The sequence below is a fragment of the Drosophila busckii genome, chromosome 3L, assembly GCF_011750605.1.
Source record: "Drosophila busckii strain San Diego stock center, stock number 13000-0081.31 chromosome 3L, ASM1175060v1, whole genome shotgun sequence".
Taxonomy (NCBI): Eukaryota; Metazoa; Arthropoda; class Insecta; order Diptera; family Drosophilidae; genus Drosophila; species Drosophila busckii.
In genome coordinates this window covers 16,095,871-16,122,763 of record NC_046606.1, presented here as the reverse complement: position 1 = coordinate 16,122,763, position 26,893 = coordinate 16,095,871, and the positions used below count along the sequence as shown (strand labels likewise).

Here is a 26,893-nt window from a genome sequence, read left to right as displayed (position 1 = left end):
TATGTTAGCAATTTAGTTGCCTTTTGCCAGCTTCGCTGTTGTTGTTGCTGTTGTCGCGCTTCGTGTAAAAGCTCCTGTGGGCATAGCCTTCGCTTCGGCTGCGAAAAGCTTGCGCGCGTTATCAGCGGCAATGCTGATAAGGCTGCTGTGTAACGGTAATTGTCAGTGGCAGCGTAAGCACCTTGAATGAGTTGTTGACAGCGCTGACCAAACTGTCAAATCCGCTACAAGCAATTTACTTTAGACGTACTTCAACTGAACGACATTTGTATTGTTTTTTATTTTTTAACTTTAACATTAAGCGCCTAGCCCAACAAGGCACATTTTGTTTATGTTGTTATTAATAATAGAAAAACATAAGGCCTTAACTTGTTATAAATCAGTAGACTTTAATCGAGGCTAAAACAATTGAAGCAGTCAGTTTGTAAATCAACTTAAAAGGCAAGTTTGTTAGTCAATAAAATTAAATTAAACTATAATTAAATACTGGGTTCAAGACAAGGCTGACTTAAATCAAATAATGAATTACAACTAATTGTTTTTCAGGTATAAATAAGTTTTACATACACTTGGGGTTTTGTTAGGTTTGGCGCTTAACTAAAAGTTAGTTACATGCTTAGTTACAAAATCAAGCTGGGGCCACAAAACAGCTTAAAACTTACACTTAAGGAATATGACATTTAAAATTATTATGTTGTCTTACAGCTTTGTGTCTATGGTACTTAGAAAAATATGGGTTCTTAAATTTGAGCAGGTTCCAATTTGTGTTAACTAATGGTGCCGCGCATTGATGCGCTTCGGCTTCTGTGCGATTGGCCAGTCCAGTTTAGCCAGCGTTGGCAGATCGCTGTCATTGTCCTTGTTGTTATTGTTATTGTTTGTGTTATTGTTATTATTGTTATTGTGACAGTGGGGCTTCTGCAGACTGTAGTCGTTGGCCAAGACAATGGGCTGCAGCGCGCTGAAATTCACCAACTGGCGCCAGTATGGGATTGGCCCGTTGCATAGCTTAGACGACCTGCCAATGTTGGCATTGGTGGGCAAGTTGTTGTTGAGATTCAGATTGGCATTGCTTGCTGCCGACGCATTGGCATTCATATTCGCAGCAGATCTGTAAGGAAATATAGATTAGTATGCTTGCAACAATTAACGTTTCTTATGTTTTGGTATCGTATCGTATTAAAGTTGAGTACTACTAATTGAAATGCTAGCTATGGTGTTTTTTATAAATAGTGTAGGATCCATAAAGTCTGTTAAATATATTGAACGTAAGTGAAAAATATAAATGCAATTTTAAATGAGAAATTTTAGAGACAAGTACACAAACGCAAACGAATAACTTTAATTTTAAATTTAACGAATTACTAATACGGCTTAATGTGAAAAGTGAATTTTGCTTCTACAATTTGATTGAATGTTTAATTTGCAGCTCTGCTCTTAAAAAAGTTAAACATATGAACTACAATGCAGAATTGCTGCAATTAATTTGATTTTGTGATTAAGTAAAATATTGTTATTATTTTTGTACACTTGGGATCCAACCTTTGATCGTTTTCTAGTTTTAGAGCAACTATTTATTAACTTTATCGCCCTTGCTGAGCTTTACACGCATATTGACTGTCACTAGAGGCAATTTACTGCTACTGGTGGGCAGAGTAAATGGAAAAGATGGATTATGTACAATTTCTTTACTACAGATATCTTCATTTACCTCTGTTGTGTAATGGTGAAGACCGACTTGCTCACAATACGCTTGCCCGTGTGCCAAATGCGTCCGATGTACTTGATGCGCTGTATGGCAATGATCGCTAAGGCGACAGTTCTAGAAAAAAGGGAAACAAAATTAGTTAGATTGAAGTTCAACTTAAGGGGCAAGGCTTGGATCAAAGCTGTTAAATATTAATTAAATTATTTAGGATAATAACTGTATTGATTGTATTTATAATGTCCCGGTAAAGTATTTTCAAATACTAATCAGAATAATTACGAACAATGAATAAATAGTGCGAGATTTTCAGAGATTATTATTATTATACTTATCTGAAAATATAAATCGTCAGTACAAATAATTAATAACTTAATCTCTACCATGTCTCACACCACTCTATTGTATAAACTATTGTTTCACACTCATCTTCTCCCAATTATTCATATATTAACAAAATTGACATCGCAATCTCTGAAAAGTGCCCAAAATAATTGAGAAAATTTAAGTGATCTAAACAATTATAATTCTAATTTAATCACTATTTCAGCTTTAAAATAATTTAAATAGAAGCAACAATTACAATAACTAAACATTGTTTAATGGAATTGGTCTTGGACTTACTTGAATAGCTTCTTTTTGGTGCGCTGCTGCTGCTGCGACGCCGGCAGCTGGGATCCCGGCAGCGTCTGTAGCGCGAGTTGTTCACTGGCCTGGTAACTCTCCAGCGTCAGTTTGAGATATCGCTTCTGGTAGACCAAAGCCTTGCGATGTGACTCGACGCGCAGATAGCGTCCCAGCAGCTGGCGGCAACGCTCCTCCAGCTCGCCGACGCCGTTGCTGCCCAGCTCCTCGCATTTCTTCTGCAGCGCAATGCGCTCGCCCACCAGATACTGCACGGTCTCCGCCATTTGGCGATTCTCTTGTGTATTCTCGGCCAGCAGCGCATTGATGTCCTTCATCTTTTGCAGAAACTGCGCGGGCACAGTGTCCTCGGTGCTGTGCGCCAGTCTGTCGTTGGCTTGGGCCAGCGCCTCCGTCAGCTTCGTCTCGCGCTGTGCCGAGCGCGTGACGTCATAGCGCAGCTGCGCAATCTTTTGCTCCAGTGTCTCCTTGGCTGACTCGGCGGCCAGCAACTTTGACTGCAGTTCCAGCAGCTCGGCCTGCAGTTTGGCCTGCTCCTGATGCTGACGCGTGCGCGTGCTGGCGCGACGCGTCTCCGCCTCCTGCATCGCGACCATGCGTGACTCCAGGCTCTCAATTTCATTGGCCTGCAGCGTGAGACGCTCATTAAAATGCTCCAGCTCCAGCTCGGCGCTCTCCTTGTCCCGCGCCAACTTGTCCATTTCCTGCTTCAGACGCTCACAGTAGGCAACCCGTTCCTGCAGCTCCTTCTCGTAACGCTGACGCTCCCGCTCGCTGTTGCGTTGCGCATCCGCCGAGCGCTCCCGCTCACGTTCATTCTGCGCCGTCAGCAGTTTGAGTTCACTGCGCAGTCGCTCGCTGAGCTCAGACTCGAAGTCGGCACGCGGCGATTTGCGTGGCGAGTCCACTGGCGACTTGAGCATCGAGCTGTTGCGGCGACTCTCGGCGCGTTGCAGCGACGTCAGCTGCGTTTGCAGACGCTCGCAGCGTTCGCGCTCCATGTCCAGCTGCTTGTGCAGCTCATCTTCTGTATCCAGCACGGTTTCCAGACGCTTGCGCATGGCTTCTATGATGAGCACGTCCTGCTCCTGTATGTCCTGCGAGTGCAGCTTCTCGCCATGCAGCTCCTGGGCCATCGTTTCGCATTGCTCACGCTGCACGGCCAGCTGAGCACGCAGCGCCTCCAGCTGATTGAGCAGCTCACGCTCGCCCGTGAAGTTCTCATCGTCGGTGCCGTGTCCAGTGCGCGCAACCTGTTCATCGTCCGTCTGCACCTCCTTCTGCTGCAGCTTGTGGTCCAAATTGTTTTCCTCCTCGCTCTCAATGGCCTTGCGTATGTTGGAGTCCAGCTGTGCCGAATAGTTCAGCTCCTTCTCCACCTGCTGCGCTATTTCGTCCACCGAGTACAGCCTGGAGCTCTGTTCGCTGTGCTTCAAGCGCTCCAGCTCACGCTCCACTGTCTGCAGCTGCTCCGTCTTGGATCGCAGCTCCGCTGTTAGTGTCTCAATTTGCTGCTGACGCGCCGCCGCCGTTTGCTGTTGCTGCTGCACGTATTGGTCATGAGCAGCGCTCACTACGTTGAGTTCTCTGCGCAGATTCTCACGCTCCGACGCCTCCAGCGCCGCCGTCTCCAGCAACTTGCTCTCCAGCGCACTTATGCGCTGCTTATACTGCTGCTCGCTCTGCTGCTGCTGCTGCAGTTGCTCCTTAAGCTCTGCCACATTGCGTTCCAGCTGCGTTCTCTGCTGCTGCTTCTGCTGCTCCAGATCGTTTAGCTGTTGTTGCAGCTGCAGCAGCTCGGGCATAGGTGTCAGCGCCTTGGGCAGCTCCGGAGTTTGCTGCAACATGCACGGAGTCTTGAGCTTAGAGTCTTCGGTGAGATTCGAGAAATTTATATGGCGTGGCACCAGACCAGGCGTCAGATTGCCGCTGCTCTGGGCCGTCACCCCCAGTGCGTGTTGATCCTGGAAGTAGTGCGGATGCTCAAATGTGTTGACAGGATGTGCCAGGACAAAGCCACTCAAGTCATCCGTGCGCTTGTAGGTTAAGTTTGCCACCGCTTCCTTGGATGTTTCCTGCAAAGGCATAATGAGGGTTGAAACTTGATATTCAAATGCAGTGGTCGTAATTTTAATTTTGACAAACGTTTTGCTTTTGTAACTTTTTATTCCTTCAAGCAAAAATTTATCAATTATTATTGATGGTTAGCTGCATTAAAAACTATATTTTCGTACTAAATTCTAAATATTAATGTTAAATATTTACATGACAATGATAATTGACTCACTATAGTCACAAGAACCGATCAATTTACATCAGATTGAAACTAATAAGTATTTAAGAAAAGCTTTAAATAATACTTTTACACTATTAGCCGCTGGATGGATGGAAGATATTGTCGGGCTAGGCCTTCTCCTTTTAACATATTGACAATATCATAAGCCGATCAAAAGCTATGCAAATTTAACTACAATTCAGTTATGTTAACTTCTAACTGCTTTACTGATGATATAGTCAATTCGCCAATTTAAGCACAAAAATCTATATAAATCTATACTTTAATTTTTATAATTTTTTATATATTTTTAAAAGTTTTTAGCTAGAGCTAACCACCACTATAATTAGAAACTTTGCTTGATAGGATAAGTTACAAAAGTAAACTTTTTTTTGCTGTGTGTCGTTTAAGGATTAAAGATTAAGGAAGCTTACCATTGTCTGGTGTAGAAAGCCGCCCGCATTGTCTGGCAGCTGCAGCGTGGCGCTTGGACTGCGTTGAACGGCACGCCGGTCCACTTCCGGTTCGGGGAACTCGGTTATGGAGCCAATGTCGCTGAGCGTGCGCCCGCTGTGCTTGCCGCTGACATCCTGCTTGGGACTGATTTGCTCCTTGGCGGCCTGTAGCTCGCGCTCCTTGGCCTCCAGCTGCTGCTGCAGATGATCGATCTCATCGTTCTTGTCCGCCAGCATGGTCTCCATCAAGTCGGGCATGGCCAGGCGCTGCACCGTCTCGTTGCGCATCTTTTCCTTCAGCTGCTGTAGCTCTGCCTCCAGACGCTGCACCAGACTGCGATCGGGCTGACTGCGCTGGCCAAGCTCTGCCTCCAGGCGTGTAATCTCATCCTTGCTGCGCTGCAGTTGCTGCTGCAACATGGCCATCTGTTTATCACGCGCCGCCAGCTGCTCGCTCAGATTGCGCAGCTCGTTTTGCAGCTCATGGTTGCGTGAGTTGAGATCCGAGGTGCCGGCGCGATGCAGTTGCTCCGCACGCTGACGTTGCTCCTCCAGGCGCGACTGCAGCGTGGAAATGCGCTCAGTTTGCTCATCAATGCGCCCTTGCAGCGAGTCGCGTTCATGTTGCAATTCCTGCAAAAAAGAAACCACAATTAAATACGAGAGTCAATGACCCACCCATTCCCCATCCCTCAGCTGACCCCTTTGGCAATTTAGTTTTAATTGAACGCATGCAAATGATGAGTGGATGTTGTTTACACAGTTTGTGGCAAGCATTTGATGCGGGCCCTGCTGCCTTGCAACGTGCCACAAACAATGCAACCTATTGAGACACACACACAATGCATTTAGTGTCTAGTTAGTCTTTCAATTAGGCTGCGCTTACGCGCTTTGTACACACGCCTCATGTGGCAAGTGCCACAAAGTGTTGCTTGATTGAGGTTGCCGTTGTTTGTTGATTGAGGCAGGTGCGTCAAATGATTTACTGGCTTTTGTTTATAAATAAATTCTCTTATTGCATGTGGCACAAACTGGGCGCATGAATGGAGCTGCCACGAGGGCATCCAGGCTATTTTTAGCTAAGGTTGTGCCAATTTCTAGCCAATCCATTGGCATATAGATATATGACATTCATAGTTATGTTGTATATAATTTATTTGTTTATACAATCTTTTGCTCAAATGCTGTCAGCATTCATCAGCACACATCTGGCATATAGTATATATACATCTATATCTATGCACATCAATCAAAATTTATTCAATTGCCCTCCACTTGTCAAACATAAATTTCAACGCAAAACTCACTCGTATGGGCAAGAATTTGTTGCTCTGCTCATGTTTTGAGCGCAACAACATATTTATTGCGCTCACTGTTTATCACAATCAATTACACTAATTTCGTTTATAAACTTTTTCAAGAGAAATCTGTTCTAGGTGCGTCGCACAAGAGCGCTGCTCAGCAACTGAGCACAAGAAGTTTAAAATTTGTTTAAATTCAAACTGTGCATGATCCCCCAATGCAAGCAAAACTGTGTTGAGTGGCTAAAGCAGAAGGGTTGGCACTTTCAATAGCTTAGCAAATGCAAATTATATAAAGAGCCTTAAAGCCGTTTAGTTTGTAAATTTAACAAAAAATTTGACAATTTAAATTGTTGCTGCCAATGAAACGTTAAATTTAAATATTTTTAAGCAAAGCACTGCAGCATAATTTGTATAAATATTTTAAACATAACTGAAACTCGAAAAGTGCGCATGAGTTTGTATGCAATGCAGTTTAGTTCTTGGGGTGTGTGCCTCGGCTAATTTGGTAGGACCGCCATGCAACGAGTTGTTTTCGCAATAAATGCTGACGCGAGCAGGCAGCGGTTTGAGACTCGCTTGCTACACATTTCTAAGCATGCTTGCCGCTAACGCAGTGTAATGTCATAACGAGATGTAATATATACATTAAAATCACATAGTATCTGCCATGATTGAATGAAAAGCAAACAAATTTATTTTTAATTGTACTCACCACACAGCCGGCGCGCATTTGCATGACTTGCATTTCCAGATCACGTACACGCTTGATGGCCGCCTCCTCGACGCGCGTGTGCTTATCCAGTTTCTCGGACACACGCTGCACGCCCTCCACGGTCAATGAGTGATGATGTGGCGATGGCGTTCCGCCCGCTGAGCGAGGCATGTTGGGCTGCTTGGTATGCACAGAGACATCCTCGGTGGCACTCAGACTGCACGAGTTGGAGGCTGTGTTTGAGTTGTGCAGCGATTCCAGTGTTTTGGTTTTTTGCTCCAAGGTGGTTTCAATGTCACGCAGTTGCTCTGCGAGCTGGGTGAGCACAATGCTTTGCTCAGCGGATGGACGCTCCAGTTGCAGCTTCTCCTCCAGCTGGCGTATGCGTGCCTGGTAGCCTTCACCAATGTCTGTCTTAAGGCTATGCACTTCCTGCTGCAGTGCATCATTGGAGCGTATTTGCAGCTGCACATAGTCCTCCAGCTGTTTGGACTTTTCGGTGAGCACCTGCTCATTCAACGATTTGGTTTGCACTTGTGTTTCGAGCTCCGAAATTATCTCGCGCAGCATAAAAATCTTATCGATGGATGTCTTGAGCTCCACTTCGAACGTGTCCCGCTTCGCATTTGATTCGGCCAACTTTTGGTTGACCTCCGACAACTGCGCCTCCAGCTGAGCATACTGTGGGGAATAACAAAGCTGCGTTAGTATAAACTAATTGAGTTAAGCTAAGAACTAACAAATGGTTCGTTAATGGGTGCGTGAGCGAGTAGAGCGTACATAAATGTGTTTGTGTATATTGGTGAGTTTGTGGGCATGATGTATGTATGAAGGCTTCCAACTTACATGCTTCTGCTTTACTAACGTCAACTTTTGTGTGTTTTGTGCATTTTGGGCCAAAAACACGCGTGCAGTTTGGAAAATAGTTGCAGGAAGATTTAAAATTAATTTAGTTTTTTTCAGTGCATGCAAATATTTCAAGAAATATAATTATAAATTAGTGTTATTTTAATTAAATAAAGAGATCAAAACAAATGGTCGAAAAGTCAATTTGTTTGACATATTTTGCTTAAAAGAATCCATAATCCTCTTAATACTAAACAAACATAATATTTAATTTAACATAATTTAAAGTTTTGTTAGTAATAATTCATTGAGAAATTTAAATAAGAATAAAATTGCTTTGCAATACTTAAGTCTTGCACCCAATAAACTTAAAATTTAAAACAATTTTGTTAGTACATAAAGACGACCTATGCACTTGTATTGGGACAAGAATTACAAAACTTTAAATTAATTTTTCCCAACAAAATTCAATCGAATTCAACAAACAATAAATCGTTCATATTTCAACATTTTAAGGAATACAATCCTCAAAAAGAAAAATGAGTAATTAAGTAAGGACTTGACTTTCGCTGATATGAGAATATATTCCATTAATAGCATCTGCTATAACAGAAAATCTTCGAAATGTATATACTGATTTAATATAAACATTTTCCTGTTAAATTATTATTTTTTTTATATAATTTTAGGTATGTCATTGTTTGTCCCTAATGAACTCCATGGCAGTGTATTAATGAAATTAAAATGATCGGAAACATTCCCTTGAATTCATTTGAAAATCAATTTAGTTTATATCAGGAAAATGCAATTACGAACTGTAATCTCATTGGAAATTAACCTCATATAGTCATTTCCTGAATTGTTTACACAGCCAGACATGTATTGTATATATATTTATATGTAAATCGAGTGAAATCTTATTTTGAAGGTTAAGCACTTTGTAAATGGAAATCTTTCGCATGGCTCCCTCGCTACTTAATTAATTTCTGCGCTATAAATAGGAATGGCAGCAAGCTTGCGAAAGCTTTAGACGAGTGCCTCAGCATTATAGCTATATGTATGGCAATCATTCAGGCTGCCCTTGACTCCATTGAGCAAGCAGTTGGGGGCCCAAAAGTTTCACTCATTTTACGAGTGCGCGTATAATATTTTTTGAAAATACTAAACAGGTGCAGCTTAGCTTTGCATAAAATAAAAACATAAACAATTTTGTTTATTTTGAAATGAAATTAAGTTGAATTTTATGAACTGTTTGTGTGCAGTCAAATGAACTAGAAAGTTTGTTAGGCGTGTAAAAATGTGCAAATTACATTTAACCATTTGTTAGAACGTGCAAATTGTTAGCAACAATAACAGAGTGAGAGAGAAAGAAACGAAACCGCAACAAAATCAAAACGTAAAGGAAAAACCCAAAGGAAAACAAAATCAAAGCAAGAACTGATGAAGAGCAGCCTTGCGTAGTGAAGTGACAAGCACTCACCTCCTCGGAGGCATTGGCAAAGGAGCTGCGCTCTTTTTCCTTGTCGCGCAATTGCGCTTTCAATTGCTCAATCTCGCGCTGGAACTCATCGCGTTCCTGCTCGCGCTCAGCGGCCTGTTCTTCCAGAAACAGGCGCGTGGCCTTTAGCTGCTTGTCGGCAGTGTCGATCTGTCGATTGATGATGAGGTTGGTAGTAGTAGTAGTACGGTTAGGGTAAGGGTCAACAAAAGAGAAACGCGCTGTCTGGCGTTTTTATTTCTTGCATGCGTTTAGCACACAGATTAAAGGGGGCGTGGCACACAGATTATAGTGCGTGTTCTTACCTGTGACTGCAGATCCTCGCGGTCCTTCTTGTTGCACTCCACCACCTTGTCGCCCTCGCGACAAAAGTCCTCAATCATTTGCAGCAGCTCCACAGTGGCATTGCCTGGCTTATCAGGCGACTGCTGCGTTTGCTGTTGCTTTGTGGGCGAGATGAGCAGCTGGCGTGCACGCTCCTGCAGCTGCACAAAGCTGGCCGAAGTGTCGAGCTGCGTGGGCGTGCTCTTCATGTCGCCCAGGCCGTAGCCTTCGGCATAGTCTGTGTGATTGAGCGAGTTCAGCTGCGACAGTTGATCCCGCAGCGTCTGCAGCTCATGCCCCAGCTCCGCATTGCGATCGATGGTGTTGCTGAGCTGCTGCTGCAGCTTCTGGCGATCAGTTTCCGATTTGACCAGACGATTCTTAAGCTCCACCAGCTGGAAGCTTAGCTCGGAGGCTGCCTTGCCCGCATGTTGCTGCAGATCAATGGGCAGCGAGCTGTGCGGCTTGCTGAGCAGCACGCCTTGGCTGCTCTTGCGCTGATGCGCCTCGCCCAGCTGCTGATCGTTCAGTGAATTAGTGCGCAGTATTTTGAGCACACCGTTTGCCGCTGTAGTCTTTAGACCATCCTCAGCCTCACAGCACTGCTCATGCTCCTGCTTCTCTGGCTCATCCACTTCAGGCGCCAGATCCTCGGACAGACGCAGCAAATACGCTGCCTCGGACTTGAGACGCTCCAGGCAGTCGCCCAGATCAAAGTCCTCTTGCTGCTCTTCATTGCTCTTGCTGTCGATGAACTGCAGCAGGCTCGGATCCTCCACCAGCTCCAGCAGACTGTGCACATCGGGCACCAGGCGTTTGGTATTGTTGAACGAAACCTGCAGCAGTGAACTGCTCAGCGTATGCTCCACATCCTCGCCACTCTCATGGCCGCGACTCTGCGTCAATATGCGCTGCACCTCCTCCGACAAGGTGGCATTCAAATCATCCTCGCAGTTGGCCACACACTTGGCCAAGCGGCAGAGCACGTGGCGAAAGCTTTTGGACAACTCACGCAGTCCATCGCGCTCGCTTATGATGTTGTCCAAGTCGCGTGAAGCATCAAATGTCAAATGCCGCTTGTTCTTGCGATTCAGCTGCTTCTCATATTCAAGTTTCAGGCGCGACATCTAAAAGAAAGTTTATTAGTTAAAGCCTTAACTTGATCTCTACTTGTCGCACTTACCTCTTCAGCATGTTTGATATTCAGCTGCGTTATTTCCAATTGGCTTTTGGCCGTAAACTTCTCGCGCAGCAAAATCAGCTCCTTGGGCCAATGTTGATCGTTGGCCGCGCTCTCCGACAGCAAGCTCTGCAAGAAGACAACAACACAAATAAATAAACAACACTTGGGGCATGTCTGTAGAAATCTGTTGGCAACATGCGTCCGCAGCTTTTGACCCTTTGATAAGCTGCAATTCAGTCTAAATATTTATTGTTTGTAGCCGCATTCAAGCCAAATATTTATGCATCAAATTATATTGAACTTTTGCTGTTCGCTTTTTTGTTTTATTTGTTTATCGAGCTGCCAACAACAGCACTCCGCAGTGGTAATGCATTTCGTCTGCAAAGCAATTCTTTGTCTGCGGACGCGTGCAGCACATAAATCTTAATATATGTGCCACCAAGGCGTTGAGGGAGTTTGTTGCATGTTCAGATAGCAGCGCTGACTAAAGGGCTGTATTTTTAAATTAAGACTCAATGTTGCATGCAAGTGCAATTGTGGTTTGTGCTTGCAACAAATTGTTGCTCATATAAATAAATTCTCTTTAATTGTTTTTTAACCAAGCTTTGAATAGCCTTATTTTAACTCTTCTTTTGCCATAAGTGACACATTTGTTTACAAAGCCAACACTAAAGTTGAGCTCGACTGCTAATCAAATTTTCAATAGACTCCACCCCATATTACAATTTACAGTTTTTCTTAATTATTATCAATATTAAAATTAAATCCTATGCCCATCTCTAGGGAACGCTACGACTTGCACGTCATTGGCTGTCTTATCTGTCAGCTAAAGAGTCATGATCTTTGATGCTTGCGATTATTATTTTCCGCAGCTCTGTTCTCAACGCCTATTTACATTGCTGCTTGCCTATAATTCCCATTTTCATGATGGTCTTAATGCAGCTTGTTTAAAATTGAAATGATTGCTAGTAAGAGATTTATTTTTGTCAGCTTGCATTTGTGGTTGCACTAAGTATTTTTAGCTGCCGCAATGCGTGGCGTACATGCACTCAAAGCTAAAATTGTGCCACCACACAGTCTGCACGTCATAAATTATGCAAAACTTTCTTAGATCAAAGTGGCGATAAACGTAAAATTAAGCTGCTACATAAACTGTTTATGTTTATAATAAATACGCTAATAAATGCTGACTGTAGTCGTTAATTACTGCACTCAAGTTGATAATGTAATTGGAGTAAATTGGGCAAGCAATTGTTAGCAGCTACATTTAATTAGAAACTTCTTGCTCTGCATCCGCTTTAACTCAAAAATTCCGTAAAGTTTTCCCCAGCGCCGCATGACGCTCTAAAAATACTGAAATTTACTTCAAAATAGCAAACACTCGAAAACCACAGAAAATTTTGAGCCTTACACCCAAAATAACTTTACACATTTTGGAATGAAATGAGCGCGCAAACGGTTTATGGTTTTGGGGAAAAAGGGCAACGACATTTCCATTTCCATTTTTCACGCTATACAAAATTTCTTTTTGTCAAATGTTTGTGTTTCGAGTGCTCTGGAGATTTGTAGGCCCAGACATAATAAAATCCCAAAACAGGCATATGGCGCTTGTTTATTCTATTTTAAAATTGTTAAACTTGATGCTTACTTTTTTGGCAGTTCTTTGGTATCCAAAAATTTCCTTTACATGCATCTATGTATATTCAACATGAACATAAAAACCGTTAATTTTGAATTTGGCGCGTTGCACACACACACACACACACAGATATAAATTAATGTTGATCTATGAACGTATTTTCTATGACAATTTCATTTAATAATAATTCATCATAACAACTCAATTTGTTTGCAATGCAAATTTCAATCATTTAGAAACCTCTTCAACACAAATACGCACATGTACATATATTATTCACTTTGTAGATATATGTATAAGTATTTATTATTGTACGTTCTTATATTCACAATATTTCACTTTCTTCCGCTCAGCATCCGCACGCATTGAAATCACGCAATGAACTAAGCTGATGGTCACGGAGCGCGGTCTATTTAACGCTCTTCGCAGATCTTCTCGCGAGCGATGCCGACTGCACCCAGCGACGCGAGGACGTGAAAAGAAACATTACTCGCTGCGCTCAATATTCACATGCGCTCACATTTTGCAGCTAGTTTAATAACTAACAGCCTCTCAGCATCTAATTATTTTTGATTTTATACCAAATACTAAATGCTAGAAGTCTAGAAGTATTATTTAATTTAATTAATTATGCAAATGCAATTTATTTAAAGCAAATAAAAATAAAAACCAAATAATTAAACATATTTGCCACAAGTAATAATAATTATTTTGTTTAAACATAAATTTAACATGTCTGCAATTATTTTAAGTATTTAATGTTTGCGAAACATTTATTGCTGAAATGGCTAGTCTACAATTTCGCTGGATTCTGTGGTATACTTTCCATACGTTTATATTATTGAATGCAAGCTAAATATATATATTTTATATAAATCTTCCAGTATGTCCACCAAACCCATCTATATTTATAAAATAAACTCATTCAGTACATATAAAGTTAAAACGTATTTTGAACTTAAGTTTTATCAATCGATCCTCTGAAATGTTGATCAGTGTAATAAATTGTTATCACTGGGTTTCTTAGAATTATTCTCTGTTGGCAAAGCAGTGCAATAAGACACTGCTTGATCGAATGCCGCTGCTGTGCGTGCGTTAAAATTAATTCAAATTTATGTTCGTTAATTTTCGGACATAAGGGCACAACTCTACGCATTGTTATTGCACTCAAATTACAAATATGTCAGTCTGTATATATCGAGTTGAGGCTGCATTCATTTGTTGGCACTTCTAAATTTAACTGCTGGACTGCAGTTAATTCATTCTAAGCCGTGAGCCTACCCTTACCCTTAACACTTCCGTTTTTGGGGGCCGCATGAGCTGCGGTCCAACTTTAATTTATGTGTATGTTTATACTTCAATACAGACTTTGGTCTGTCTTTGTTTATGTCATGCAATGACAAACATGTGCCACAAATTTGGCGCGCTAGCCTGATAAACATAAATAAGCGTGCGAGTTGATATATATATAAATATATATGGACATCTGTATGTTTGGGGGGGAAACTTTGTCAACTGACAGGCAGCGCGTCTGCTAAATTTTATTGGCAAGCAGACAAAAAGCGGCAACATACACACAATACACATAAGATGTGCATATGTTGCGACTATTTTTGACAGCCTAAATGGGACACACGTTATGCTGAGTCTACGCATTGGTTAACCGTTGACTTGTCTAGCGGAATTGCAGGAACTATGCTTCAGCCGAGCGGCATATCCTATTACACATAAATCTCGAGGAGAACTCAATTAGGCAGCGCCTCGCCACATTTGCTCGTCGCAGCATAATGTCACTGCTGCAACATTAAATGAAGTGCAACATAAGTCAATGCACACCGCTGGGATCGTTGACTTTGGCCTTAAAAATAGCTCGCTGATATCAAAGTGCAGTCTGTTTGCATTCAGGTTGTTCCAAAGCATAAAATGAAACCAAACATATTTTAAATACGCTACATCTACTTCGTTTGATTGATTTGAGATCATTTTTAGAATTCTCGTCACAAAAAAAAGCTTTAGAAAACGGGTATTTCCCATAATTATTATGATTAATAAATATATTAGACAGCCTGAAAGCCTTTGTTGCTCTGGCTATACCAATTGTACCATAGAATTTAATTCTAGGCTCAATTAAAATAAATAAAATAAATTAGAGCGACCGTTATGTTAACTGTAAGAGAAACTTAATTTCATTGAAAAAATGACTCTAATAATAATAAATCGGACTTTACTGTGGACTTTACACAAAGGCCTCAACAAATATTAGAAGAAATGATTGGATGTTGTTTCTAATCCATTTTAATTATAAGTAACTAATATTCATATTTTTCTATTCCCCATACAAAAATTATTTTCTTTTTTAAATATAATATTAAAGCACACTTGATAAATTAGGAAAATATTTCAGACTAAACATAGCACAGTTTAAGGACAGGCACGAACTTTATTAATTCCAAAGCCCCCTCAAGGGTCGAAATAAATATTACAGACCCGGATCAGCGCGATGTTAATATATAATTTGATGATGCCCGCTGCTCAAGAAGCCCGAGCAAGCCCGTGCCCAACTCTCTGAGCCAAATAAATAAATAAATCATAAGGTAGAGTATGCCAAGCCACAAGCCGCATAGATCTCTAAGTTCTAGGCGGCCACACGCACAGTTTAAAGTTCTAGGGGTAAAACGTCACCAATGTGAATTGTTTTTTGCTTTGTTTTCGTTCACTATTTGCTATTTGCTGGCAAGTTGACAAAAACATTGCACGCCTGACGCTGCGCGAGCAATCACAACATTTTGATCAAACGAGCGCACAAATAAATATATAAATAAATCCTAAACAGTTATAAGGTAGATGGAAATGTTTGTAACGCTTCATGCTGCAGTTTGGCGTGAATCACACAGCATGCAGTTAGTGTGAGTGTGAGTGCGGGGGAAGGGGGAGACAAAAGCTTACCTGGATTTGTTGCTCCAACTCGGTGGCAATGTCCTGGCGAGCCAACGCCAGTTGCTCCTGCAGTCGACGCTCGTATTCGGCAATAATGCGTTGAATCACCTGCGACTCGTTGTTCGGATTCAGCTCGTCTTCATCAATAATAATTAAGGAGGTATTGCCGGCGGCGGCGGCGGGGGTGGCAGCCTCGGCGCAGGTAGGCGGCAGCTTGGTGGGTGTGGACTGTGTTAATGTGCGTGTGTGTTGAGTTGGGTGGCCAGGTAGTAACATTGTGGGTTATCGTTTTATTGGCGGGGCGGGGGTTAAAGAGAGACAAGCAAGAACATGTCAGCAACAGTTAGTAAACATTAGCAACAGGTAAGATTGTAACACAAAGTGTAGCATGCCGCAACTCGATCGTGAACTTACCACAAAGTCTTCGTCTTCGACCTGGCGACGTTCATAGAAGCGCAGGCGTTCGGTCAGCTTGCGCAGCTGCTCCTCATGGCCACGCTTCAGCTCGTGTATGTGTGTTTGATAGAAGATCTTGAGCTCAGCGATTTCCAGTTCATCCTTGCATTGCTTGCTGGCATCCACGCCACTGGGCGTCAACTGACGATGACTGGGACTAAGCAACAGTTCGGCGCGTTTGCGCTTGCGTGGCGTTGAGTCCTTGGAGGGCAGCTCCAGTGGCAGCTGCTCGGCCTCTGAGCACTCCGAGGAGCTGTCGCCGCCCAGCTGCTGCGACTTGTGCGAGAATATTTCATCCGAGTACTGCTTCTCCAAGTCCGCACAGCGCTGCTCAAAGTATTTGCGCAGTTCCTCCATCTGCTTGGTGTGCGTGGCTTCGCTTTGCTGCTGCTCGCTTTGCCAGCGGCTTAGCTCGGCTGCATGCTCCGCTTTGCTTTGGGCCAATTGCTGTGTCAAGTAGTCATCGAACTTGCGCTGCACCAGCAGAAAGGGACGCAGCTCTCCAGGCAGCAGACACTTCTGGAACTGTTCAATTTGCTTGCTGAACGCTGGCGGCCATTCGGGCGGCAGCGGCTGCACTCCCAAGTCATGCTCATCATCATCGTTGGGCAGATGTGGCGCCAGCTCATCCTCGCTTTCGCTTATCAAGTCCATGGAAATCTCAGACAGACGCGCGCCCGCCTGCGCCTCCCAGTCGCTGCTGCCTTTCATCTTATGCATAGCCTCAGCCAGCTGACGGCGCATCGCTTGCAACTCGCCGCCCAGGCGCTCAGCGTCTGTTTGCAGCTGCTCACGCACGCCGAGCGACTGCTGCAGTGACTCTGTTAGCTTGGCAATCATGTCATCGCGACGCGACAACTCCACATAAATGTCCAAGGTCTGTAAGCCAGAAAAGAGCGACAAGTCATTATAGCAATTGCAATAGATGTTTGATGGACTCACCTGTGCGCCGTATTCCTCTTGGAGCGTGCGATATTCCGTGGAGTTTGTCTGCAGCGAGCTGGAGTCTCTGGCTGAGCCGGGACCTGTGCTGGTTTCGCGTCGCGCCGACTCCAGCTGCAGATTGAGTGAGGCCAGGCAGTTGTCCTTCGTCTCTAGTTGCTGTTGCAGCTGCTGTACTTGCGTCTCCAGCTGCTGCAGCATGTTGAGCGAGATGACACTGGAACTGCTGGCCAACTTGCCTGCCGCCAGCAGCGTCTTGGACTCCTCAATGGACAGCGACTGCTGCTCCTCGGCGTTGGTGCTAAGCGATAGCAAACGCTCGCTCTCCTCGGTTATGTCCTCAAGCACATCCTTGCTAAACTCGCTCATGGGCACGCGTTCCATTTGCTTGAGTTCGCCACTTAAATTAACTTGCGGCGCGGGCGACTCTGTGGGTGAAGCCTTGCCAGACAGCTCCAGCTGCGACTGCGATTGCGATTGCGACTGCTGCAAAGCCAGCAGACGCAGCTTCATCAACTGCAGCGCACACTCTTCCTCTTCGCTGTCGTCTGCAATGTCCAGCATGGTTAGCTCTAGACGCTCTGGCTGCAGTTGCAGCGTTTCCAATGCTCTGGCCGACTTGGCTTCCATTAGTTGCGGCTGCTGCAGCTGTGGCAGCTTCAGAGGCTGCAGGCTGCCCGTTAGGGGCGTGGCAACGGCATCCAGGTCTGTCAGCTGCTCGGCTTGCTGCGTGCTGCTTATTGTGTGCTCCTCTGGCTCATAGCTTAACTCTATAGACTCATTGGTGGCTACTATTTCCTCCAGCGAGTGATCCTGCTCCAGTTGCGCCGAGCTGGACACCAGCTGCGGCTCATCCACAAAGTCAGAGACATCATCGGTGGTGCTTTGGTTGCTTAGACTTTCCTCGCCTTGCGGCTGCTCCTCGCTCTCCTCGTGCCGCGAGTGCACAGGCTTGGCTCCCTCCAAAGGCAAACTTATATCAAAGTCGTCGTCGTCATCATCATCGTCCTCTGATAATGTTTGCTGTTCATCTTCCTGCTCATCCTCTTCGTCACTGTCGTCGGCGACTAGAAAATGTTGCGCCAGCTGTCCGCCCGAGAGTTCTGCATCATCGATGCGAAACTGTGCAGCATCCTCGCTGCTGTCGGCTTTGGCACTTTGTTCCCTTGGCGCTTGTGAGGATTTGGCATCTGTTGTGCTGTCTAAATTGGAGCGCAGCTGCTCCTCCACGCCCTCACTCAGCTCCAATGCCTCCTCAATTTCCTCTTCTATGCTGCTGCTAGTTGTTGTCGTCGTTGTTGTTGTTGTGTTGTTGGTAGCTCCTCTGCCCAGCACATCGCTGCTGCTGGTCACCTCACTTCTTGTGGTTGTTGTTGCGGTTTGTTGCTGTGGCTCAGCCATGTCAATGGTCATGGAACTGGTGGGCTGCTCTATGCTAAACGATGAAATCGTCTGCTCGTCCTCAGTCAAACTGAGATTATTCTGTTGACGCAATAGCTCCGCAGTGTCTGTGGAGCTCACGGCGTAGGGTGTGCTGCTCGATGTTGTAAAGCTGCTTGACACTATATATGTCCGTATGGAACTGTTATCAGCATCCGCATCGTCTTCATTAACAGCGCATGTTGCTGACGCTGTCTTAGCAACATGTTGCGCTAACTCAGCGTCGTCTGTAGATGTTGCTGCCTTACTATTTGTTGTTGTTGTTGTTGCTGTTGCTTGGAAGTTAAAGTTTAATGTTGGTATAAGATCGACATGCACATGTTGTGCCTCGCCACAAGTTCGACTCTTGCTCTTTACTGTTACGTGTGGCTTAACAGCAGCAACTGTTGCTGTTGTTGTTGCTGCTGCTGTTGCTGTTGATGCTGCAGCAACGTCCTCAGGCGTCTCTATAGCCTTATAACAGACACTACCACTGCGCGGACGCAGCAATGATGTGATCTAGAATAATAAAAGCATAAATATGTTGAGAAAAATAAAACAAAAATGCGTATTTTAAGTAGTTAAATTCCAAATATTCAACAAGTTAGTGATTTTTTTTTAATTAAAACATTTTAAACACTTTCTAATAATTGTAAAGACATTTTGTTTTCGCTCTTTATAAGTAATATGCTAAAATAATTTATTAATGTACATGAACTTGTAGAATTAAAATAAATATTTATCAAAACTTATAGCATCTCAATTTTTTTTTCTTTTGGTAGCAATTGTTGAGTTTGTTGGTGAAGAATAAAAATAATATTGAATAACACGTACTAAGTACGTAAAAATCTTATATCCAGGTTAAATTTTAGAATAAAGAAACGAAGCAGGATGTTTATGAAATAACTGTTAATTGGTAATGGTGACGATGTGAATTGTTTAGCGCCTTTGATATACGCATATTAATTTCACCAATGTTTTGTATGGTGTCCGGTAACTGTTGAAGTGACTAGATGTTCCTATTCCAATAAATTTAACAATTACAGGTGAATATAACTTATTTAGTCGGAATTTACTTTGTTTAATAATATAAAATACAAACTCAATTGCAGTTTTCTAGCAAAAATATTTATTTTTCGTTTTTTAGTTTCGGCAAACTTGATCATCAGTCGAGTCTGTTTATGGCACGCATGTGCTTATAAACAAATATCTATGTACATGGGTGCATTGTTCAAAGATGTTGTTGTTGTTGTTGTTGTCATTTGGCCCACTTGGCAGCGCTGCGATTGAGGCGCACGTCTGCCGCCATAAATACATGAAATTTTCGTAATGATGTCACCTCATTTTGAGCAAAGTCAACGACAAGCAATTGTCAGGATTATGGGGTTAAGCACTGTCTGACATACACACGCCTTGCCACAGATTTGTTGGGCTCAGCTGCAACAACATCAACCCAAGCAGAGGAGGGACGAACGGATGAGGGGAGTGGCGCGCGCGATCAGTCGAAGAGCATTGATACGCTGGAATAGAGCTGCAGCTAATTGACCCGCAACTGACACAAAATGCCGAGCAGCTCAAGTGATTATTAGCGCATAGTGCCATAGATCGAACAAGAGAGTGGGGGTGGGTGGAGTGTGCTGGGTGCTGGCATTAGCATCTGCTGTTTGGCTGACTCAGGCGCTATTTGATGGATTGCAGCTGTGCTGGTGGTGGGCAGCACACGGCAGCATCAAGTTGCCCTTTTTTTCTTTATAATTAGAAACGTTGCGGTGTTTTCGTAAAAATAAGTTTTTAAATTTTGTAATAAGCAAACTGTCAGTTGTTAGAGTTGCAGATGTTGCATTTACATAGACGTCTATGGCAGGCATCTAATTGAAAGCCTGCCCACACTTGAGCTGTAGATTCAATTAGATGATTAGCTCAGGCATTGCGTATACGCCGTGTGGCAATTCATTGTGAATTAATTTGTTTAGTTCATAATGTCACAGCGGCCGTTGCAACGTCCTTGAACTTGTCAAGAAACTGGAACATAACAGGATAAAACTATTCAAGCATTGTCATGGTTACGAAGCGACCAAAGTGTGTGCGTGTCTTGTGGAAATTGCAAGTTTTCTACGCCCGAATTTCCCTCTCATATGCAGAGAGAGTCCTTTGACATAGATTCTGTGGGCGTGAAGCATTATGGCCGCTCCTCTTTTATATTGACATAAGTCAAAGACATGTGGCCATTAGTGGGTTTAGATTTTCAGCTATATAGACACGCATATGTTTGCTTAATTTGCTTAAGCTATAGCAGACATTAATGGATTGAATTAGCTTTTAACTCACATTAGCTTCACTCATGGTTAAGGTCGCCTTGATCGCCTATTTACACACAAGCCAATTGCACGCTGCTGTCAATTTGTTCATTATTCTTTTTACAACTCTACACACACACACACACACACTAACAAATACACACACACGTAGACGCGCGATATTTTATATTTTTTTTTTATTATTATGTGGATTTTTTACAGCGCAAAGTGACGACCGCCTGCAGTGCGAGTTCTGTTATAAATAAAATGCCGCGCTCAGCAGAACCGCCGGCGAAGGCGATTCAAATCAGCAGTCAATCCAAAGAAATCAAAAGAAAAACGCACTGAGAAGCGTACGCCACAAGCTAAAGAGAGTGAGAGTGAGAAAGAGAGCGACGAAGCGCGAGCGCAAGTGAAAATAAAAAAATAATAATAAACGTGAAAACAAATTTTGCAACGGTTCCAAGCGGTTCCGTGCACCGAATGCGCTCCAATTTCGTATTTATAAACAACAATGTGGAACGTAAGTTGTGTGGCTCCCATGTGGGCAACATGTTGGCAACGCGCCCCATCAACATGTGCCCTGTTTATGTTGATGGCCCTGTGTTGATAAAGCGCTCAACTCCGTATGTTTATTTGATTTATACGACGGCTGCCTAGGCGAGCCGCACCAAAGGTCAAAGGCGCTGTTGGATTTTGTTTTCTGCTCCAAACACGTGCAGATAAAGAAGTTTTGAAAAGTAAACAAAAAGTACGAATATTTGTAATTTAAACTAATTTTGAAACACTACATTTATATATGTTTAAATGATGATTGTTGTTTAATTCAACAAATTTCTAAAGTAAATATTTAGGAATTTCAAAAAGTAATTATTAAAAAAAAGGTTATATAAAACAATAATAATAATTATTATTAACTAACACGATACCAGATCAAAATAGGGTTTTAAATGTATATAATTAAAATTAAAATTAATACTCCCCAATTCATGTCACAAATGCTGCGTCTGAGTAATTAAATTATATTTAAGCATATGCCCCATGTATATATTCATATTTCTTAAAACATTTAGGTAATTTCAAATGTTTTTTTTGTAATATAATATATGTATATATAATAAATATTTTGAAATCCTATAACGTTTAGTGCTGTCGCATTACTATATCAAATATATATATATTTTTTTTTATTGAGCCATAAATTATTAACATTTTACATACCCAATCATATATGGTATATATATTCATCTTGTCTGTTGTTTTAGTTAATGCATCTCATACTCAAAATGCACTGCACACACTTGACCGCGTTATTTTGCACTAGAGATCGCAACCCAAAAATATTTGGTTAAACATTTGCGTCTGTCAGTTATATTTTTCTAGTCTAATGTTTTTGCTTTGCTTTGTTTTTTTTCTTGATTCGGTAGACACTTATACTACACTGGGAAGAATTCTTTTGCAGGTTATGTTGGGAACAGTTTTACGTAAAATTTCTAACAGATGCGCTGCTTACAATTGACCCGACAGAACTAAACTAAAACGCGGACAAAGGGAAAAGCTACACTATGCGCTGTTGCTATTAAACAATCATCTCGTGGACTTTGTGGCTCCTCCAAAAGATACAATCCAGAACCAGAACAGCCAATGGCACCACAACTGAAGTGCAACCGTTCTGAAATTCAGTTGCACGTAACCGCGCGCTCAATGCAACTGAACCAATCAATTGAGTGCGCGCCAGGCGGACACCAACGACTTTTATCTTTTATTTTTGGTTACATTTCGAAATACAAAAGAGCGAACGGAACTGCTTGCTGCTGCTACTGTTGCATGCTGCTCACTGAGCCGCAGCACGACATGTTTTATAAATATGCACAGAGATTTGTGTCTGTTCCGTCTATATGTTCACCTACGCAGACAATTAAACTGATAAACGCACAGAATTCAGAGACAGCATAAGACACGGAGCAGTCAATGAATGGGAATTATGATCGGATGGAGTTGTCAAAATAAAGTTAATTGGAAGATAACTTGCTACATACAATTGAAAGAAAATCACACGGGACAATACGAGATCAATGGACTGAGCCAATCAAAAATTATTTGACAAATATTGTCGAATTCTGATTTCTAATTTAAATATTTTGGACTATATTTTATTATTTAAATAGTTGAAAAAAATTAAGAGCAAATTTTTTTAATTTTAAAATATGTATACTGGGGTGCCAAAGAATTTCAAATCAACTTAAAGCAACCCAAAATCAGTTTCGAATTTGCTTTGGGAGACACAGATCTCTTTTGGTAAGAGATAAATTTCAAGAGGTTTGGAATGAATAGTAGCAAATTAGTCACTTTATATTCCGATTCGGAATTTCCGAACAACTGATAACTGCTTCGCCTGCTACGATTTGTCTTGAAGAACTTAAGGCTGAAATCCGGTCGTTAGTTAGTCTAACTTTTGTTAATTTACATAAACATTTAACAAATATTTATGTAAATGAACTTAAATTATACGCTACTTTTCACTAGTAAATAAGTACTTTGTATTTAAATTTATTATCAAAAATAATTGCATTTATTTTAGTTATAAATTTGTTTATAAAAACCCACACATGAATACAAAAATTGTATTAAATGCAGCATACAAAAATAGTTTGTAACAATTAATAATTTTTCGTTTCAGTTCGAGTTCGAGACTTCGATTGTAAATGCAATTTTCAGCAAATGTATTGTCAAGGAGAAAGGCAAATTGTAAAAGGCATAAGTAGAAGATATATGTTCAGTTATTTTCTTGTCTGTCTTTGAGCAAGTCGTAAGCCTAGAGCGTATTGTTAAACATACTGATTAGTTAGTTAGTCCAGATATAATCGTTTAATCACAAGTCATGCTCGCAAGTAACGATACCAATTTCAGTTTGGTAAAGCATAAAGTAAAGCAAAAGTCAAGTAAAGTGTCGAGTGTTCGTCATTCGGGTCGGCCGGCTTCTTTTTGTTTGAACTTGGTCGAGTACTTGTAGAAATCGGACATTTCAAAGGGTTTGGTGACCTCCTTATATGGCTGAAAGGTGGCCTGCTGCACCACGGTCATGTTCTTGGGCGATTCAATGCGAATCTCCGGCGAGAGGCTGGCCGCAGCCGTTGCTGTGGCGACTGCAAGCGGTGGCGACACCAGCGCGTGCGATATGCCTCCAATATTATTATTATTAAAGTTATCCTTATTGGCTGGTGGTGGCCGGGGCGGCGGCGTGGGCTGCTGACTTTGATTGGGCTTGGGCGGCAAGTTGCGAAAGGGCGGTATATCCAAAGGCTCCAGCGCATAGGATGCTGAGATGCCCACTGATTGCTCCATGGCGTTCAGATAGGAGGTGGACTGACTGAGCTTGGCATAACGCTCATCGGCCTGTTGCAGCAGCTTGGAGCTGCTGACAGCAGCGTAGCCGCTGTGCACGTAATTATGCGGCGTGCTGCGTTGCGCGGACATGGAATAATGACGTCCAGATACAGACATGGACTGTGAGCTGAGCTTGGGTCGTGGCTTGGCGGCGGCAGCAGCGCCACTGCCATTGCTGCTGCTGGCAGGACTATGAGCGCTGGTGCTGGAATTGTCCAATTGACGCACCACAGCGGGACCATCAAGTGAGGATTCCAGCCACTGCTTGGGCTTGGGTTTCTTCTCACTGAGCAGCGAGATCTCATCCAGCGGCTTCGGCTTGCTGCCATATCGTGGCAAGGGCGCGGCCAGCATATCGCTGGAATGCGACTGCTGCGGCATTGCGTGCGGCGGCGTCAGCGCTGCAATGTGTGACTGCGAACGCCAGCGATACTGTTGCTGCTGCTGCTGTTGCACGCTCTCCAGCTCCACGCTTATGTAGCTGGGCGCCAGCGAGATTGCATCCAGCTGGCGTTGATGTTGCTGATGCTGCAGCGAGGATTGCTCGTAGCTAAGCGCGCTGGGTGAAGCCAGCGGCGAAACATACTGCTTGATGTTCTGGCTGGACTTGATGAAGCCGCCCTCATTGTAGCTCTGATGAGTGGGCGACAAGTAGTACTTATCGCACTGCACTATGATGGGTTGCTGCTGTGGCGAGACATGTTGCTGTCGCAGCGTGGCCACGTTCGAGGAGTTGGCCGAGTACATGGAGATGACATCTTGCTGCTGCAGCTGTTGCAAGTAGTTGGCGTGCTGCTGCGCATACAACTGTTGTTGCTGCTGCTGGTGTTGCAAGTGTTGCTGCTGGCGCAGCTGCATTTGTGTTGTGGGCGTGGGTGTGGGGCGTTTTTTAAGCGCGCTTTTCACATGCGGCTGCTGCTGCGACTGCTGTTGGGCCACGCCTATGACCAGCATGTCGCCCACATTGCTTGACGTTGGCTGGTAGTTGTCATACTCTGAGCTGCGGTTCGATTGCGTTTCCGATAGCCTATTGTTGTTACTATTGCTATTATTATTATTATTGTTGCTGCTGTTGTTGTTGTTGTGACTTTGACTGCTGCTCGTGCTCTGCTTGCGTCGCAGCAGCGCGGTGTCCTTGGCCAGCGCCTGCAGTTGCTGCTCATGTTTGTATTGCTGCGCGAGCTGCGCAAAGAACTCGTTCACCGTTAGATGCTCATAGTTGCCATGCATTATGGCCGTCTCCTGCTTTTGTATTTGTTGCAGCAGCCAGCTCTTCTCGCTCAGACGCTGCTCCAGCGCCTGGTTGCGTTGCCTCAAGGACTCTCGCTTGCAGCGGCATCCTCGGATTTTTGTGTTGTTATTGTTGCTACTGCTGCTAGTGCTGGCAAGTATTGTTGTTGTTGTTTGTTATTGCTGCTGCTGCTGCTGTGTCGATTATTTGTTGGCGTTTCGTCATCTTTCAGGCTGGCCATATTCCTGCTCTTTGGCGCTTTTAATTGCATCGCCAGCGCTTGTTGTTCCTATTGTTGTTGCTGCTGCATTTACAGTTACACTGTTCACTGGACTGGAGCTGGCATGGGAGCGCTGTCTGGCGTTGGTTGCGGTGCGTTTGCCTAGAATGACAACAAGCAGTCTTCATACAATTTTCACTCTCATGCTTTTTGTTTAGTGTTGTTGATGCGTTAGCATTTTTAATGAGTTTTTGTTGTTTTCGATTTTATTTTGTTAGAGACGTGCACTAGCTTATTGGACGTAAAATTAACAGCTGCTTTGCCTTTTACCACGCACCACAACCACTCCAGCTGCTTCCAAACTGGCCAACACCAATGTCCTTTAACGCTTGAATAATTTATGCATATACAAAATGTACGCGTGTGTGTGTGTGTATATATAAATCTATGTATGTATGTGTGTATGGCAACTGTACAACCAAGGACGATAACAACTACGCTTAAAACTAACAACAAACTGATGCATAAATTAAGAATATGTCTTATGTACAAAAAAACAAGTAATTGCTCACACACACAGAGAGAGCAACGTATGCATGCGCTTGCATGTGTGTGTAAGCTTATGCGAGACTCACCTAAAGACGCCGTCCGTTGTTCTGCCCTGCCTTAATTTTTATTGAAGCGACTTTGGTATTTCCGCAACCCAATAAGTAACTGCGAGCATAAGAATTTACTTAGAATTGGAGCAGAAGAAAGATAAATTGTCTTTAAGAAAACCTTACCCGTTAAGTGGCGCACCTTGTCTTTTGTTTTTACGCTCCGCAGTAATGCGGTCGCATAGCGTCACTTTGCTTTGGACACAAACAAACCGTAATGAAAAAAAAAAAAACAACAAAACAATAATTCAAGCAATATTAACAATGTTTTTTTTAGTTTAGTATGCGCGTAGCACGATATGTGCAAACAATAACACAAATTTTGTTTTAAAAACGTTCAAATAAACACAAATTGAGCAAATGAAAATTAAATTAATGCACGGTTTGTTGTTGTTAGAATGTACACAACCATTGTTGCCAACTAAATAAAATAAACGCGGCGACATGCCAACCTTATCGACTGTATTGAAACATTGGCCTACCGCCACTTTTAAATGGTGAATAATTGCTGAACAATTGTAACTAGAGATGGACCATCGTGTCCTTCGTGAATTCAATCTTTCAGAGTATAATTAATTATTTCTTTGTTGAAACTTCGTCTTAACGATGTGTTAAAATGGTAACTTTTCGAGCCAATTGGCTAATTAGGAATTCTGCTTACCCGTGAATCTTTTAAATAAGCCCACGAAACACGAATCAGTAACAGAACCGTGCCCATCTCTAATTGTGACTCAACGTGAGTGAGAAGGTAAGTGAAGAAGA

The 26,893-nt window shown here is 43.0% G+C and overlaps 2 protein-coding genes across 8 annotated transcripts; both read right to left on the bottom strand.

The window, feature by feature from the left end:
• Positions 1–248: 248 nt before the first annotated feature.
• LOC108599530 (rootletin) lies at positions 249–22,025 on the bottom strand. Of its 7 annotated transcripts, XM_033293762.1 has the most exons (13): positions 21,859–22,025; positions 16,922–18,859; positions 15,938–16,858; positions 15,533–15,751; positions 10,948–11,073; positions 9,746–10,891; positions 9,423–9,590; positions 7,943–7,966; positions 7,097–7,777; positions 5,060–5,713; positions 2,330–4,425; positions 1,712–1,822; positions 249–1,111 (listed from the first exon to the last, which is right to left on the bottom strand). In XM_033293762.1, the coding sequence occupies exons 1-13, from the start codon at positions 21,883–21,885 to the stop codon at positions 772–774; spliced, it is 8,451 nt and encodes a 2,816-aa protein (XP_033149653.1). In that variant the 5' UTR covers positions 21,886–22,025; the 3' UTR covers positions 249–771. The 7 variants fall into 7 exon arrangements, with proteins under 7 accessions (XP_033149653.1, XP_033149654.1, XP_033149655.1 ...); XM_033293763.1 differs by lacking the exon at positions 7,943–7,966; XM_033293764.1 differs by lacking the exon at positions 9,423–9,590.
• A 1,220-nt stretch (positions 22,026–23,245) lies between these two features.
• Positions 23,246–26,581, bottom strand: LOC108599531 (putative mediator of RNA polymerase II transcription subunit 29). Its single transcript, XM_017986414.2, is given in 4 exon segments — positions 23,246–25,428; positions 25,431–25,657; positions 26,111–26,189; positions 26,258–26,581. Coding segments are annotated over 2 exon segments (1,926 nt in total). The 5' UTR covers positions 25,527–25,657; positions 26,111–26,189; positions 26,258–26,581; the 3' UTR covers positions 23,246–23,598.
• Positions 26,582–26,893: the final 312 nt, after the last annotated feature.

Coding starts and splice junctions, on each gene's coding strand:
- LOC108599530 (XM_033293762.1), bottom strand. CDS start 21,885: ATGAATATATATACCATATATGATTGG. Junction 9,591..9,745: donor GCGAGGATCTGCAGTCACAG/GTAAGAACACGC, acceptor ATCAATCGACAG/ATCGACACTGCCGACAAGCA. Junction 1,823..2,329: donor ACCAAAAAGAAGCTATTCAA/GTAAGTCCAAGA, acceptor CCTTTTTTCTAG/AACTGTCGCCTTAGCGATCA.